This window comes from Aethalodelphis obliquidens, unplaced genomic scaffold, assembly GCF_003676395.1.
Source record: "Aethalodelphis obliquidens isolate GAN/ISIS:26980383/991018 unplaced genomic scaffold, ASM367639v1 scaffold5, whole genome shotgun sequence".
NCBI classification, from domain to species: domain Eukaryota; kingdom Metazoa; phylum Chordata; class Mammalia; order Artiodactyla; family Delphinidae; genus Aethalodelphis; species Aethalodelphis obliquidens.
The window spans coordinates 22306415-22323997 of NW_020837949.1; the positions used below are offsets into that span (position 1 = coordinate 22306415).

Sequence of the window (17583 nt, forward strand, 5' to 3'; positions counted from 1 at the left end):
TTAGGTTGTAACACACCTTGGCACAGCGCCTGGCACAGAGTAGGTGCTCAACATATAAGGTTTCCTGCTACTCTATAGAGACCATTAGGAAGAACTAACTTTCTGAGCACCCAAAGTACTGCTTTAAGCTGTTTATCTTTTGTTGCCTTTTCAGCTAGAGTCGTCCTTTCTTCCTTTTAGTCGTGTGGTATTTGAGTATTTACTGTGCAGTTCTAGCATTTACCACGTGCAGTTCTAGGCATTGGATGTATTGCAGTGAATGAAACAGACAAAACCTCTGCCTTCATAGAGTTTACATTCTGGTGGAGGGAGAAGACAAACATAGCTAAGTAATATACAGCATGTAATATATGAGATGGTGATAAGTCTTAGGGAGAAAAGCAAAACAGGGGAGGGGAAGAGGAGGCACTGTGGTGGAGCCGGGACTGCAATTTTTTAAAAGTATTTATTTATTTATTATTTATTTTATTTATTTTGGCTGCGCTGGGTCTTCGTTACGGCATGCGGGATCTTTTAGGCATGCGGGATCTTTTAGTCGCGGCATGTGGACTCTTAGTTGTGGCATGCATGTGGGCTCTAGCTCCCCGACCAGGGATCGAACCCAGTCCCCGTGCATTGGGAGTGCGGAGTCTTACCCACTGGACCACCAGGGAAGTCCCTGGGATTTCAATTTTAAATCGGGTGCCCAGAGAAGGCTCTACAGAGAAGGTGACATCTCTGCAAAGACCTAAAGGAGAGAAGGGAGGAAGCCATGTTTTTAATCTAAGTGAAGAATGTTTCAGACTGAGTGGCAAGTACAAAGGCCCTGGGGCAGGAGCATACTTGGTATATCTGAGGAACAGCTAGAAGGCCAGTGTGGCTAGAAAGCTGTGAGTCAGGGAAGAGGGTAGGGGCAGCTCCTATAGGACCTGGGAAGCCCGCAATGGCTTTGGCTTTAACATAGAGTGAAATGGGAAGTCCTTGGAGAGTTTTGAATAGTGGGGATCTGATTTATGGTTTAAAAGGATCACTGGTTTCTATCTGAGTGAATTCAGGGATTAAAGAGAGGAGGCCTGTTGGAAAGTGAGTGTATATAGTAATGATAATGGCTTAGTAGAGGTGGTGGGGAAAAGATTGTGGATATATTTGATAGCAGAGCCAACAGGATTTCCTGATAGATTCAAGGTACAGAATTAGAGAGAGGGGTCAAGGATTGTAAAGTCTAAGGCCTTTGGCCTGAGCAGCTGGAAGGAGGTATTTGGTTGAACCAAATGATGTTGCTGATACTTGACTGTTCTTGACCTTAAAAAAAAAAAAAAGGTTATTTCATATATTCTAACTTAATAGTGGCCATTTACTGAGAAGGGGAAAACTATGCGAGGAAGAGGTGGGGAGATTATCAGAAGTTTATTTTTGGTCATGAGAAGATGTTGAATAGTCAGCTGTATATACATGTCTGGAGTTCAGGAGCAAGGCCCCAGTCAGCAATGTATATTAGGGAGTCAGAGCATAGAGGGCAGTTAAAGCTCTGAGACTGGATGAGATCACTTAGGAATTAAATGTAGATAAAGAAGAACAGAGGCCTGGAGACCAAGCCTGGAGCCTCTAGCATTTCCAGATCACGGAAATGAGGAAGCAGGAAGCCACGACTGGCAAAACAAGGGTTCCAAACAGGGGTGCTGGCCCCGAAGAATAATGTAGGTGTGAAAAATTTCCCCAGCCTTGCTCTCTCCTTGAGCCTTGGCATTAGAGTATGTGTGTGTGTGTGTGTGTGTGTGTGTGTGTGTGTGTGTGCGGGCACCTGTGTAAGGGGGACATGATAATATCTTATCCATGACTAGATCTTTAGAAATTGCAACATCTCTTCTCCTATTTGATCTAAGCAAGGGTAATGTAGGTGCTATCATCCCATTTTACAGATGAGTAAACTGGGACACAAAGGTTAGGTTACTTGCCCAAGTTACAACAATAACAGGTAGCAGCAGATCTGGGACTATGAGGGGGCATCTGTCTCCAAGTTCCACACTCTCATTGAATCACACTTGTTTGGGGGAGGTTGGTGCTTCCTCAGGGGGCCAGCTGCCAGAGGGAGCAAGCAAAGAATCCCATGGGAATGATAGCAGTGAAGGAGATACAATCTTTCCATCCTTTCTGTACAATCTTTCCATCCTTTCTGCTGCTGGCTGTTCTTGCACCCCACTGACTGCTTCTATGGGGAAAAATTATAACAGGGTTACATGGAGATGACTTGAAATGAGTTTTAAGCTTTTATTTCTTGGCAGCAAGGAAACTGCTGATATTATTGCCCTCTTGAGGGGTCTGGACCTGTGATCTCAGATACCAAGAGCTCCGGATTTAAAATGAACCTATTTCTCAACAGAAATGGTCAAATGGAATCAGGAAGCCTTATTTGGGGGACTTTCACATTTGGCGGGGATACTGATAAATTCACTTTAGTTTTAGAGCCATTGGGTTAATAGGGACCTTTCAGAGATAGAGCAGCTTCTGGGCTGGGCTCTTCGACTCACTCCACCGAATGATGGGTTTCATCTTACTCCCTCTTAGTGTCTTGCTCAAAGCAATATATTCTCTGCAAACTTGTTTTCTTGCCTTTGAGAAGCTGCTCCTGAGATCAGAGGCTCCATTGGTCAAGCTTGGCCCTGCCCTGGGGAGAGATAAACAGGCCTGAATACATTTCCCAGATTGCAACACTGACGCGTCAGGCAAGGCTTGACAGCTGTTCCCTCACAGGGCCCCTGGTTGTCCCCGATAAGGAAGAACATGGCTCATTCCAGGGTACTGCCTTGTGTGCACACATATAAACAGACACTCCCAGGTCCCGGTGTTGTTTTAGAGCAAATTATTGACATTCTGAGTGGCTGAGACACTGGGGGGAAAGGTAAGCACAAACTGACTCCGCTCAAGGGAAGTTCCAGGTCCATAAGCAAAAAATAAGTCAAACCAAGACTGTCATTTGGCACCACTTTGGAGCCACTTTTTGAACCTACCTGGTCAAGGGCAGGCTCAGGAGTCCTCTGAAGCTCTGGAAAGAGGAGGAAAGGGGGAGGAAGTCAGAATAAGGGAGGTGGATTTATGAAGGAGCAGACGTCGAAATGCCCAGAGAGAAAAGTGTCTGGTAAAAATGTGAACATACCTTCACCACAAAGATCGACACTGTGACGTCTTTAAAAAAATACCAAAAATGGGAATTCCCTGGTGGTCCAGTGGTTAGGACTCTGCTCTTCCACTGCAGGGGGGCACAGGTTCGATCACTGGTTGGGGGAACTGAGATCCTGCATGTCGTGTGGCACAGCCAAAAAAAAAAAAAATTAAATTAAAAATACCCTCCCCCCCAAAAGTGAATGCTCTTCTTCTTAAATGACATACAAGTGTATAAGGGGTGGGGCAAATGGGGGATTAATATTAATAATACCATCAGTAATATCATCACACCTTGTAATCAACACTTCACGTTGTCTTCATAAAAAGCAATTTATAGTTTACAAGGGGCTTTCACATTCATCTTTTCCATTTATTCCATCAACCCACTCAAGTGGGTAGGGCATTATAAGCCACATTTTACAGATGAGAAAACTGAGGCTTGGGAGGATATAAGCAATTAACTGAGGCATAATTAAGAGCTGGGGAGGAGCAGGTTTGTCCTAAGTAACCCAGGGCTAAGATACTTACTAGGAAGGGTGATTCCTTTTCAATGACTGCTCAGAGGCTAAATCACCATGGCATTCTTAAATAGAGCAGCCTCACCTTCCCCAGTGTGGTCCAGAACAAGTCTCTCTAACTAAACACTCCTCTGATGATTTTTGCTTAGTACTTAGACCACAGCATCATAACATCTGTGAAGATTAAAGCATCACGGGAAAATCTCTATATCCACCCTATGCCCTTCTTTCTCAAGTGTCCCATCCTTGACCAGCTCTTTCTGTTCTGGAAAAAATAGCTTCAGATCCTTTAAGTCTGCTACCTTGGTCTCAGGTGGGGAGGAAACGTCCTTATTTTCATAGGACATTATGGAAGCACAGGACCCACCTGGAGCGGTCAGGCAGGTGTTTTGAAAGTGCTGATGCCTACTGGAATCTTCCAGCAGTGGTTCTCAAACTTTGGCCTGCATCAGAATCATCTGGGGAGCTTGTTAAAGACTTGGATGTCCAAGGCCCACCCCAGACCTTCTGAATCAGAATCTCCTACCCTAAAACACATGAATATAATAATACTTCCATTCTTTAACCATTATCGTTTATGATGATGATAACAACACTGGCAGTTGAGCTATTAAATGAGTGGGGGAGTTGGGGGAGGGGGCAGAGAGCTGGGAGGGCAGGAGAAAGAGGAACTACAACTCCCAGAATCCCTCGAGAAAGCCCACGCTACGGCCGCGGCGGCCCACCCCTTTCGACAGCTGGGCCCGCCCCCTCCGATGACGTCACAGAGGTGACGTCACGGCGCCCAGAGCGAGGCTGGGGTAGAGAGGCCGACTGAGCTGGAGTCGTCCGCTTGTCGTGGGGGCTGCTAGGGAGCCGGCGAGAGGGTGAGCGGGCGAGCAGGCGAGTGAGCTAGCGCAGGCAGGAGGGAGAGTCGCGCGGCGCAGAGGAGCGCCGGGGCCGGGCAGCGGAGACTCACAGCCAAAGAGGGGCAGCCCGAGCCGGGCGCCGCGGGGTCCCCACCCCCACTCGGCCGGACGGTGCCCGGTGTTCCCCCGTGCGGGGGGCGGCGGCGGCGGCTGACGGGACCGGTCAGGACCGCGGGGGTGTTGCCACCTCCACCGAGGAACCGGCGCGGCCGCGGGCTCCTCAGAGCCGGGGCCCGGGGCCCGTGACAGACGGGCCGAGGAAGGGAGAGAGGCGGCGGCGGCGCAGGCGACGGGGAGGCAGCGGCGACACCATGTCATCCCCTAGTCCGGGAAAGAGGCGGATGGACACGGACGTGGTCAAGCTGTATCCTTCGTGGACTGGGAATTCGGGCTGTACGTGGGGGGCGGTTTGGGGATGCCCAGGGCACCCCCTGAAACCTAAGCAGGGGCCCAGGGGCACTCCAGGCCACTGTCCGAGGCTCCCTCCCCCATCTCCCTCCCCCTAGTGCCTACGGAGGCTCCTTGGCACCTCCCAGGAGCCGAGAGCCTTCTCAGCTCCCCCTTTATCTGCAGCACCCCGAAATGTGCGTTGTTCCACGCTCTTTCCTCACCCCCAGTGCCCATGACTTTTCTTCACGACGTTTGGACTCCCAAGTAGGCCTCCCCCCCCCCCCCCCCCCAGGACCAGCCGCCTCTCTTCACCACCGAGCCCACCTTCTTTTTCCTGTTTGCTCGCTCTGGATTTAGGGACTCGAGGTAGAAATTCCCGAGAGCGAAGAATTCCCTTTCTCCTTTTCTTGAGATGCCTCCACTCCCTCCACTCACAATGCTTCTTGAACTGGGGTAACTCAAGTGACCTCCTTTATCCCTAATTCCTTTCTATATTAGGAAGAGAGTAGTCTGCTCAGTGCCCCCTCTTGTAATAAAGAGCTCTGAGTGTTTTAAACCAGAGACCCCTATTAAGCTTTCTGGTTCTTAGAAGAACCCCACTGTTTTTCTTCCTACCGACAAAGCCTCCCACCCATAGTTGTATATGGTGAGGACCCCCAGTCTCTCCAGCAAGCCACCCTCCATATTGTGGCTATGACAGCTGAGGGGGAAGGAGAGAAAGAGGATCTCCTTGACCAAATAGCCCCTGTACTAGCCACTTAAGCAAACTCTCCATATGAGAATAAGGTTCTTGGGGAATAATTGCTCTGATCTTGCCAAGTGACACCCTCTATTTTTCTACTCCTCCCCCGCCCCCCCTCCCCAACTTTATGTACTTTGAAGGTAGCAGTGGGAAAGCTATAACTGATAAGAGTCCTTCAGGCAGTGGTTTTGGTTGGAGTCCAGGCTGATTATTTCATGACTAGCTTGAGAAATTCGCGAAGGTTCCTGTGACAAATCGAGACATTTTTGGAGGGGTAATTTAGAGAGTGGGGGGAGAGAGGAAATGAGCCCAGTGTTCTGAACAACTAATCCCTGGGGAGAGGGGGACCCGGGGGTGGGGAGTGGTAGTGTGTGAAACGCAGTTAAAAAGTCCTGTCTCCTGCTTCTGTCTCTCCCTCACCCCCATCCCCCCACCATTTCCCCCTGTTGCAGGGTTTTGTTTATATAACTCAAGTTGTTTGGCTAGATTCTTCAGGTGAATTCCTTCTTTATTCCTTTTATTGTTGCTGTTTTTGATTGGATGTTTTACCTGTTTGTAGAGATCAGTGATTATTGTTAGATACTCAGTTATGGAATTCGCTGAAGTTTTTAAAAAGTAGATTTTGCATTTGGTTTGGAAGTGGGGGATGGGAGGGAAGTTGCCTGGGCAAGTGATTTTTTTTTTTCCCCCACCATAATCTTTTCAGGAATAAGGTGTTTTTCTCCTCACTCAGCAAAACTTGATTAGAAATTAGGAACAGTAGATGAACTTCTAAGTTTTAGGGTTTGAAGTTGAGAATTTTGGGGAGGTGGGAGTGGGGATTAGAGAGAAGAGCAAGTAATAAAGTATATATTATGTACCAAATATATGTCTAGGCACAAGTGAAATTGACTCTTTATGAGCTGTTTGTGGCTGTGATTGAGTTTTGTCAATGTGTGAATGATACCAGTAACATTGGCTTTTCATAAGGTGGCAGGATAACTTGTAACTATGGCTGTGTGTACAGTTTACACAAAGCAATATCGGGTTTTATTTTTGTTTAGAAACTAGGAAATGACATGGTGGCAGAATCTGAGTTATTTTTATCTTGAATTGAGACTTGCTGTCACACCTAATGCAAATTTCTACCTAATGTTTAATTGGGATGGGGCTGGGAGAGAGAATTCCAGCTGTCTTTGATCAATGTCAGGTTCTCAAATTGTAGACCTATATATTTTTTAGAAGACTGAGGATAAAGGGTGAGGCCTAACTTGACCTGATGCCTTTTCCATACAGTGCCTTTTGTTCATTTAGTAGTTGAGGCATCTAGAATGATTACCGTATTTAGGAGTCTGGGTGGGGGGGGGTGGAGAGGGAGAGGAAAACAGACAAAGAACAGCAGGGTGTCTCTTTTTTTTCTTTCCCTAAGTGGCTTATTTCATAGCTTATTTTTAGTAGAAGATGAAGAAAGGCATAGATGCATTGGCCTTCTGTGCTTCCCCACCTTCCTCCTTTCTGACAAAAGAAAGCAGAGGCGCTTTAAAATCATAGATGTCTGAGGTAGGAGGGCAACAGTCTCGGGATTTAAAAGCCAGGGGTTATCTTTGTTTCGTGTTTGTTATTTTCTTGTCTAAGTTCAATTTTTTGTATTTCCTTTTGTGTGTGCATGTGTGTTGTGGGCGTGAGAGATTTTCTGGCCTCCTTTCTCTGTTGAATTCACATTAGTAGGCCCAAATGGAGACAACAATTTTTGAGCAAGGTACACTTACCACAGAATTTAAGCAACACACTACTAAAATGAATACAATGGTGTGAAAGGGCTGAGGGTTGAAAATGAAGGAAGGTGTAGAGGAAGTAGAAAAGGTCTGAAGGAATGTACTTGCTTTTTGCCCCTCAGTGCCCCTTGATTTCTTTGGTGTGGAGGCTGATAGCTGGTTTCCTTGCAGTCTCCTGTTTCAGCCCATTTTTGGATGTCTCCTGAGTGTAATTATGCCACCACGATTTACAGCCTGGCAGGGAACCTGTATAGTAGGAAGGTAGTGGTGTGGGGGGTAGGGAGAAAAGAGGATGTGTAACTAATTGGCCACCGCCTTCCACCACCTCGTTAGGTTCTTTTGGTCTCTGGTTGTTGTTTGGAGTCGGTGATATTTCTTTTGTGACGGGTTGGTGGGAGGAGAGCTGACTTCCAAGTTATGGAGGGAGTGAGTGTTTTGCACCGATGCACTTAATAATCTGCTGGGCGAATATGTTCTGAAACTCTGACTCATTCATTGTTTCTCTTCTGATCCTTTGCTGAGGGTTGTGCAAACCTCAAACTGAGGTACATGACTTGGGCCCTGTAGGAATGTGTCCCAATCAAGAAACTTGCAGTGAGCCCAAATCCTGTGGAATGGTGGTTGAATAGTGTTGCCAGTTGTTTGCAGAGTGAGGTAGATTGGTGATAACTGTGCTGTTCCCACCCTGGCAAGCTTTGGGGTTTCCATCTAGAACCCGGCTGATTATTTAGATTGTCTGAGAACTGGGACTCTGGTGACCTTAAAGCGTGATTTGCCCTAAAGGAATATCGGTTTAAGTTCTCCTGGGTGGAGGAACAAACAGCTCAGATTACACGGGTTTCCTTGTTGGTGGGGGTTACTCGTCTCACCCTGTTGCACAGCCTGGTGATCCTTTTATCTGTGAACCAGTGGCCCCTGCTGAAGGCTGGAGCTGCTTGTTTTGGAAAAGCGTATGCAGGCAAAAGGCCGCAGGCACAGCTCCTCACAGCTCATTGGCTGCTCTGTTACTACCCGGAAAAGGAGGAGGGGCGGAGCTACCAAACAGCTGATGGAGTGTGTGACCAGAGTGTGTTTATATACAAAAGAAGCAGGGGCTGGGGAGGCCTTGTGAGTGGTGTTACAGGATCAAGTGTGTTTTCAAGGGGTAAAAAGAGGAGAGGAAAACCTGACCTGTTAGAGTACAAGAAATGTTCAAGGTTAAATCAGAAAAGTGGATCTGATAGTAATGGGGACTTGGCATACACTGTATTTGTTATTGGTGTGAGATATTGGAACTTATTTTTATAATACCAAGAGTTTTCAAAGAGTCCCTTTTTTAGAGGGAGTGTGGTAACTTAAACCTGGATGGCTACCAATTTAAATTTATTTAACTGACTCCTGCAGGAATTCAAAAGTATGGTAGAAATGTAAGCTTCCCCTACAAAAGCTTTAAGAGTAATAATGGTCGGGAAAGGGCAGTGTCTTATACTAAATTCATTAACAGCGTTAGTGAATCTTACAGAATGCTGGTTGTCTGCCTTAGGGTTTCAGAAGCTTTCAGTAGTAAGTTCATCCCCTCAGACGTTTCCGTGCCCTCTTTGTGCCAGGCTTGGGGCTAGATGCTGGGGGTTTAGTAGTGAAAAATTTGGTGTGTGCTTATGTAACTAGTTAAACAATTTTTGAAAAAATCAGAGTACAGACTGTGTTTATAGCAGGTGAGCACTGTATGTATCACCTTGCCTTTTGAATAACTTGTATTTACTTTCAGAATTGACTTCAAGAAATAGAAAGTTTAAAGTGACTTTTATGTTGATGGGATGTATGGGGATCTATATTTCTGTTCTTTAAAAGATTGATGTTAAAAACTGAAACAAAAACAAACATTAAAAAGTGTAGCCATTTGTCTTTGACTTCAGCTTTGGTATTTTGCTGTTAATCAGTAGTTTAGTAACTATCCCTAAATTAGTAGTCTTTGTTGCTCTTTAATTTGTGCTCAAAGTGTAGACTGTTCTGTTATCTTTTAACTAGCTCCAGTGTCAATTGGGAACCTGTGGTTTGCCTTTTATTTCCTGTGGTCTCTGTTTTACTGAGATGATGAGATGGAAGGTAGAACAGTTTTATGGTCTTCAAGCTAAAAGTTAAAGCTTTGTCAACTCCCAGTGTTCTGAATTTGTCTTCTCTGCCTAGATTTTGGTGACAAATATAACATACTGGTACTTATTTTGGTTAAGCAGGAACCTACATGAGTAAGCGTTCACAGGTTCAGAACATCTGATTCCTGCAGTACAGTTCTAGTAAACTACACACAAGCCTAAAAATTCAGCTTTTAGGGGAAAACAATCTTTGCAGATGTGACCCATAAAAATCCCTTACCCTGTGTGTGTGTGTGTGTTTTAGAAGAACCTGGATTTGTTGATTTTCTAGTATTGTGCAGTTTCCCCAGCACCTTGACCTGCATGTTATATCTATATATTAAATGTATATATAATTATATATATAATTTGGTATCTTATCTCAGTCTTACCAGATTTGATGTTTCCAAGAATCATGGGAGTTTTAGGCATGCAATTCAGACCTGCAAAAGTGCTTACGGTGTAATAGCTTTTTAACTGTAGACCTACAGTGTACATTTTAGTAAAGTACTTTAATGAAAAACTTAATTGGATTGTACAAGTAGTAAGATAATTGAGGAAAATATAAGTTACAAATATAGGTTCCCCCCAGGATGTATTATTGTCAACCTGTTGATCATACTGTATGTGCCCTGTTTTTGCTTAATATTTTTGCAACTATTTTTCCCATTTAAAAATATCAGATTTAATAAATAGCTCATGTAATATGCCATTCCATGCCTGTGCCATTGATTTAATTCTTTGCCATTTTTCTGTGATAAATAAGATTGAAATTAACATCTTGTGCATAAGGCTTTTCTTGCCATTTTGGATTATTTCTATTTCCCAGAAATGGGATTCTAGATCAAAGAAGGTAAGCTTTTGAATTAAAATATTTAATTAAAAATCTTGGGGCCCCACACTCAGTGGGCTCTCACTTTGTTGTGTTTTAGTTGGTCATTTCAACACTGAAGCAGTCAGCCTGGCGTGGTGATGAAAGATGAGTTCTGATCTCTATTTATTTTCACGTTTTTTTGTGATAATAGTGATTTTTGAATTAGGGATACTTTTGTACTTCTCAGAGTGCCTACTGTGAGTTGGTAGGTTAGACATAATACATTCATAAGCAGATAGATCTGACTGGCAAGAGCTGTAGAATTAGTTTTGGTGACTTGATTTTTTTTTTTTTTTTTTGCTTTTGTCTTTTATTGAAGTATAATTTGGTAAGTTTTGACATAAGTAGCACCCATGAAGCCTATCACCACAATCAAGATAGTGAACATATTCATTTTCCCGAAGTTTCTCTTGCCCCTAGGTAGTCTTTCCCTACACCCGCCCCCATCAGATCAGTGATCTGATTTTTGTCACTGTAGATTATTTTGCATTTTCTAGAATTTTATATAAATGGAATCATACAGTATATACTCTTTTTGTGTGAATTCTTTCCTTTGTGTGAATTTTTTAGATCCACCCATGTTGTTACCATGTAGTTCTTTCTTTTTTACTGCTGAGTAGTATTTCATTGTATGGCTGTACCACGATTTGTTTATACATTCACTTCTGTGGACATTTGGGTTATTTTCTGTTTGGGGCTATTACAAATAAAGCTGCTGTGGATATATGCTTTCTTTTCTTTGGGGTAAATATATAGGAGTGGAATAGCTGGATCATGTGATAGGTGTAGGTTTAACTTTTTAACAGGTAGCTTGAATTTAACTTTTACTGATGATGGTCTCTATTTCAAACACAATTATGTTGTGACATTGAATTCCTGTTTCAATTGTGTGTTTTAAAGGAATCCCATTAAATAGCATGATCCTAAGCACTGATTTCTAACCTAACTGTCAAAGCTAGTTTTGTGGATGCTCTTCCATTTCCCCCATTCAAAATTACTGAATTAAATTTTCATTGTGAAATATTTTTGTTTTGTGGCCCTTTGAAGTGGTACTTCAAGAATTATGGTCACAAATAACTTTTATTTTTGCATTTGCTAGTAAGACTATACTTTCTTGGAAAGGTAAGCACACTTTTTGTTGATGGTACCCTTTTCTTGCTTTTTGTAGAGTATTGATAAGAATTTTTTAACATTAGTTTTACTTAGCACCTCCAGTTACATTTACAGCAGTTTAAAAATATTTACATAGGACTCTGTTAAGGTCTGAATAGTATCTTCAATTTTCATATGGACTAAACTCGGGTAAAAGGAACCCACAGCGACTCAGTGGCAGAACTGGAAACAGATTCTAAGAGGGCATCCCTTAATATGTATTCCTGGAATCTTTTTTAAAGTTAATATTTAACAAAATGGTGGAGCTTTTTGTTTTGCTTTTTTACTTTTTGGCATCCTATGTAAATTATTTTATAAGTTAATTATTAGACATCACCATAATGAAAAATTAGACATTGCTTTGCAAAACTTGTTACTGTCACATTCTTATAAATTACAAACATTTGAATTTAGATATAGGAGTTTACATGCATGTTGCTTAAAAAGTTAGGAGTTTACATGCATGTTGCTTAAAAAGTTAACATCTTATTACTGACAACTGGAATTTTTAGCTTGGTTAACAAGAAGAAAGACAACCTGTTTAATGTTGGAGTCAGTGACAGTTTATTCGGTGGGTAGACTTTGGTTCAGTCCTCAAACACGAGGATGGTGCTCTGAGCATATATATATTAGAGTGTATTATTTCCAGATTGCTGAAGTGTAATTCAAGTGCAATGTAGAAATCTTTGAAAACACAGAGAAGTCACTGTGTACTTTTGAGAGGCTGTTGTTACTTTAGTGATTCTCAGGTGGGGTATGAGAGGAATTGTTATACTTTTATGGGGGTGCTAAGGTTATTAAGGTTTCTTCTCGTACCTCATCAGATGCTTGGGAAAGGTGGCTGGTTGTTTGCAGACTGGTGCTTGTGGGGGCACCTGCCCAAGCCTGGCAGAACCCAAATCCTCAAGAGCCTGTGGAAAGCCCCACAGGGCAGTTCTGTGCACATGAGGGATGAAGGATCCTTTCCGCCTTCCGGTGCATTTTAGGTGTCTAGGGCATTGGGTAGGTGGTTTGAATAGGTGCTACTGATCTTTTGACCTGGCCCTGCAGTGAAGTGAGGGAGGAGTAGGAAACCCATGTGAAGTGGAGAGGCTTGACTGGACTTTGTCATTATCAGGACAGGCATGGCTGGTGGGTCTGTCTTTGGGTTCACAAAAGGTACCTGGGCTGTAGCACTTGGAGGGACCATATTTAGGGATCAGGGAATGGAATCTTTATGTCTTTATGTTCAGATTCGTGGAGGCATTATGTATCAAAGTAAGAGATATTCCCTACATGTGAAATTGTTATTAATGTTGTAAATTATGCATTTTCTTTTTAGTCTTAGGCAAAGTATTTCTTTTTTCATGTATTATGTTTTTATCATGCACACTTTTCAAGGTTTCTTGGATTATGAAATCTTAGTTGATATAATATAAATAGAAAATTAGATACAGTGTGTGCCTGGTTCTTGTTACTTCATAAGCAATTGGGTTACTACTCAGCTTAGTGAATATAGATTTAGTTGTTTTGTTCAAATGGTCCAGTATAACTTTGGTTATCTGAATATTGCTTTTTAATCAGTTGACTTTCTACTGTGTAGACAGTTGATTAATTCAAAAATTCGGGTAAACATTTCCATTGTAGTGTCTATCTGTAGAACGTTGAGTCGGTTAGACTTGTGTTCATAAGAGATCACCAGGCGTGATATAGTTAGATATATTGTTTTATGGTCTTATAGACTACTGAATGTTTAGTACCCTTTGGCTAATCTATTTATCTAAATCTGTAAATAAATTAGTAAGTCTCCTTGGCAACAAAGCTTGAAACTAGATCACACTTTTTGTTTCACTCCAAAGGAAAGAAACTGGATTGGCTTTTTTTCATTAACAAATGGTCACCTTAAGAGTCTCACAGCTGGGAATTGGTACTTGGTCAGTTCACTAATCCACACTAAGGCTCCTACAATGAAATCATCCCATGATGATTTCTTGGGCATTTTGGATCTTTATTACAAATTATATTTACATTGAAATGGATGAACACAGGAGGGAAATGCATTTTAAATGCTCGTGGCGTTTTCTGACAAGAGGAGTTTTAACTGTTTATCTTAATTTGGTCGCTGATCTCAATGTTGCTTTAGAGTATATTTAAGTAAGTATATTAAAATATAGAACATAATGTATATTTGATCACAGAATTACTGATCTTGGCAACACAATTTTGACATTATTAGCATCTGTTGATTTTGCCAACTAATTCATTCAATTCACCAGAGCTGCCATCTTGATGATAATAAGAAAAAAAAACCCAAAAAACCCTGCATTTTGCCTTTCTATTCATTTGTATCCTTAGAGACTAAAAAAAAACAAGGTACTTTTAAATCAGGTTTGTTTTATGAGTGGAAGAAGGAGAGGAAGTACACCTTTGAGTGTGTTCTTTTTTTTTTAACAACTTTATTGGAGTATAATTGCTTTACAGTGCTATATAACAAAGTGAATCAGCTATACGTATACGTATATCCCCATATCCCCTCCCTCTTGTGCCTTCCTCCCACCCTCCCTATCCCACCCCTCCAGGTGGTCTCAAAGCACCGACTGATCTCCCTGTGCTATGCAGCTGCTTCCCACTAGCTATCTGTTTTACATTTGGTAGTGTGTGTGTTCTTTAGTCTCATTATCTGGATTGCTGCTCTTGAATGCTGGCTTTGATTATCAAATGACATATATTTGAGTATACCTATATTGAGTCATTCACCTTTTTGTGAATACTTAACTTGCTTTTCTCTTTCTACAGGCTCTTGGGTTAGAATAGTTATTAGGTACCAGATTCTATCTGTCTTTGAGTAATTAATGTGGCTTTTCCTTTGAGACTTAGCTAAGAGTTTTGTAACATGTTAACAGTTATATATCAGGAAGACTATATTGGTGGCTCATAAAGACTAATTTCTTTTCATATATTTCAGTCTGTATGTCTTTTTTCTATTAGTGTGCCTAGCTTATACTTTGACTAATTTCTAGAAATCAAACAAGAGAGTTAAAATTACTGGCAGGAAAGTACACAAATAAACCTTTGGAGAGAAAGTGTTTCCTTAATTAAAAGTAGTAGTGAGGTCCGGTTCTTTTTCCTAGAAGTTTGAAAATCAGACTATACTTGGCCTATTTCACTTTGTGCAATTTGGCAATTATATATCAAACTTGAACTTACTTATGCTAAAAATGTATAGTAGCTTACAACTTTGGTATCCATTCTCTGAATGTAAAAATAGGCTATGCCTTAGATTTGTCTTAACTCTCTGTTCAGTGAAGTGAGACATGATGGACCTTGGCACCTGAATCTTGCATTCTTACACTTTAAAGGCCCTTGTCTCTCATTGCCTCCGAAGAATTATGTTTTTCTAAGCTGAATTTATACAGTCTAGCCAGTGTTTCTGAGATTCAGGAGCTGCTAACTGACTGTATTTAAGTCTTCAAGGTGGGAAATCTAGAGGTCTCTCTCACTCAGCATTCTCCTGTGCTCTTCAGGCAAGGTAGATAGGAGCAGTCCCCTGCCCCATGGGAGCTTATTCCTGGGATTAAGTTTTAGCCCCTTTGCCTCTTTTTCTTTTCTTTTGGCCACGCTGCATGGCATGCAGGACCTTATTTGCCCAAACAGGAATCAAGCCCGTGCCCTCTGCAGTGGAAACGTGGAGTCCCAACCACTGGACCGCCAGGGAGTCCCCTCCTTTGCATCTTGTAATTCAGAGAATGACTAACGAAATACCACATCTGCTTGTGCTTACTCTCCATTTTGCGGGGTGATCCGGTATATATGCTCAAGCCTTTGAACTAGATTATCTTAATTGACAGAGATACATGTCTTATCTTTCTATTTGCTTAGTGAAAAATAGAGTTAGAAATCCTATTTTTTATAGAATCAAAAGTTAGTGTATGATTTATGCTTTTAAATCAGGGCTTATTACTCATTTGAAAGAATTGGGTAAAGCGTAATGGCTTTAGTCTGTCAGTTCTGGCTGGTTTATTTCTTAAATGTCATTCCTATAGTGTTTTGCCAGCTCTGTTGAAGTTCTGATGACATTTTATTATTTGAAGTTAAATTTTAGTAGGTATTACACTTTCATAGATTTTTAGCATGTTTTTCTACTTGGAGAAAACCTGGAATGCAGATAATAGTATTATAAAGCAATGGTTGCTTTCTGAATATAAGGGCTCCTTGAGTTGAAATTAATAATTATATTCTTTTTAGGCAATATCGTTTGTGGCCTCAAGTAACAGTTTGAGAAATACTAATGCTTGGCTGTACTGCTTCAGATTAGGAGACTAAACTCTGGTAACTTTGTTTTCATTATTGATAGAAAAAATAGAAGCCAAAGTTGAAATAAGGAGTCTGCTTTTCATCTGTGACTTATAAAATCAGTTTTACTTCTTAGTAATCACATTTGTTATGTGAAAAATAGAATAAAAGCAGTATATAGCCTAATGCCTTAGTTAATTCTATTTATGAATGTGTCATAAAGAAAAAATAAAAATGACTTTAATAGGTTTTAATATAAATGTTATGTTTTCTCTTTACAACAGTAGATTAGATGGCATTGCATTTGGTATTCTTGAGATGTCTGAATTATATATGCCCTGTCAATAATTTTTAAATAAAGTAAGCCTTGTAAAAGTGCCTGATTTATGAAAGCTTTTATCAGGATAGAATGGCAGCATGCTGTTCTTTCAAAATTTTATGTATTTAATTACCTAAATTATATTTTGGTTTTTAAAAGGTAAAGTTAGGGAATGTGAGTATAATTGAGTAAAAGAATATGCCCAGAACCAGTGAAGGATCCTATCGGAGTTTGAAACAGTTTGGTACTTAAGCATCTAAATATTTTTTACCTTTGTCCTTTTTTTCCCCCCTAGATCATATTTTAAATTTTGACATAGAGATATTTCTGTTATAATGCCACAAATGCATTACTAAAATATCTTGCATTCTGCAAAGTCATGAAGTGGAAATAATAGTGCTTATAGATACCTTATATCTTCTAATACTCTCCAGATATTTAAAATACATCTTTTGAAGAAAATTTAGTTGCCTACATTTTTATTGATATTTAAACTGAGTGTCTCTAGTGGATCAGTTTTGCTTTGTGTTATGGTAATTTTAATTATTAGTCTCAAGACAGCCAAACATGTACTTTAGATGCTTAGTTTCTTAAAAGTTGAGATGATTTTTATAACAGAAAGCTTGGGATATAAGCTGCCCTGCCTTTTTTCTACTGTTTTTGCCTTAATATTTTGATAACTTTTTACTTTTTTTAGGTAAACTTTTAATTTTAGATTTACAGAGACATTGCAAAGACGATAGAGTTCTTGTACCCCACCCAGTTCTGTTCACCCCTGTTATTTATATTACTGAGATGTGTTTCAAAACTAAGAAACCAACATTGGTATGTTACTATAAACTAAACTCCAGGCTTTGTTCAGGTTTCACCAGTTTTTCCATGAATGTGTTTTTTTTCTGTTCCAGGCTTCCATGTAGGATAACACATTAGTTAGTGGTCATGTCTCCTTAGCTTTCTCTAGTCTGTGTCAGTGTCTCACTCTTTCCTTGTTTTGCATGACATTGACAGTTTTGGAGTACTGGTCGGGTATTTTTTGGAGTGTTCAGTTTCAGTTTATCTGATTTTTTTCCCCTCATGATTAGACCTCATAATAGCGAGGTATTAAAATTTAGCCAAGGGACTTCCCTGGTAGTGCAGTGGTTACGAATCTGCCTGCAGGACACACAGGTTCGAGCCCTGGTCCGGGAAGATCCCACATGCCACGGAGCAACTAAGCCCGTGCGCCACAACTACTGAGCCTGTGCTCTAGAGCCTGTGAGCCACAACTACTGAGCCTGCGTGCCACAGCTGCTGAAGCCTGTGCACCTAGAGCCTGTGCTCCTCAACAAGAGAAGCCACCGCAGTGAGAAGCCCGCGCACCGCAACGAACAGTAGCCCCTGCTTGCTGCAACTAGAGAAAAGC

The 17583-nt window shown here is 41.4% G+C and overlaps 1 protein-coding gene and 1 long non-coding RNA gene across 3 annotated transcripts in view; one reads left to right on the forward strand and one right to left on the reverse strand.

Moving 5' to 3' along the window:
- Window positions 1-615: 615 nt before the first annotated feature.
- LOC113617811 (uncharacterized) lies at window positions 616-3262 on the reverse strand. The gene is made up of 3 exons (XR_003431777.1): window positions 3134-3262; window positions 2988-3022; window positions 616-2644 (listed from the first exon to the last, which is right to left on the reverse strand). It is a non-coding gene; the product is annotated as an uncharacterized LOC113617811 (long non-coding RNA).
- A 1178-nt stretch (window positions 3263-4440) lies between these two features.
- UBE2H (ubiquitin conjugating enzyme E2 H) overlaps window positions 4441-17583 on the forward strand; it is a 101268-nt gene continuing 88125 nt past the window's right edge. The window contains exon 1 of one of the 2 annotated variants that reach the window (XM_027101940.1): window positions 4441-4931. In XM_027101940.1, the coding sequence (XP_026957741.1) occupies window positions 4879-4931 (53 nt within the window). In that variant the 5' untranslated portion in view covers window positions 4441-4878. The remainder of the gene's footprint in view (window positions 4932-17583) is intronic. The other variant, XM_027101941.1, reaches the window with a different exon arrangement.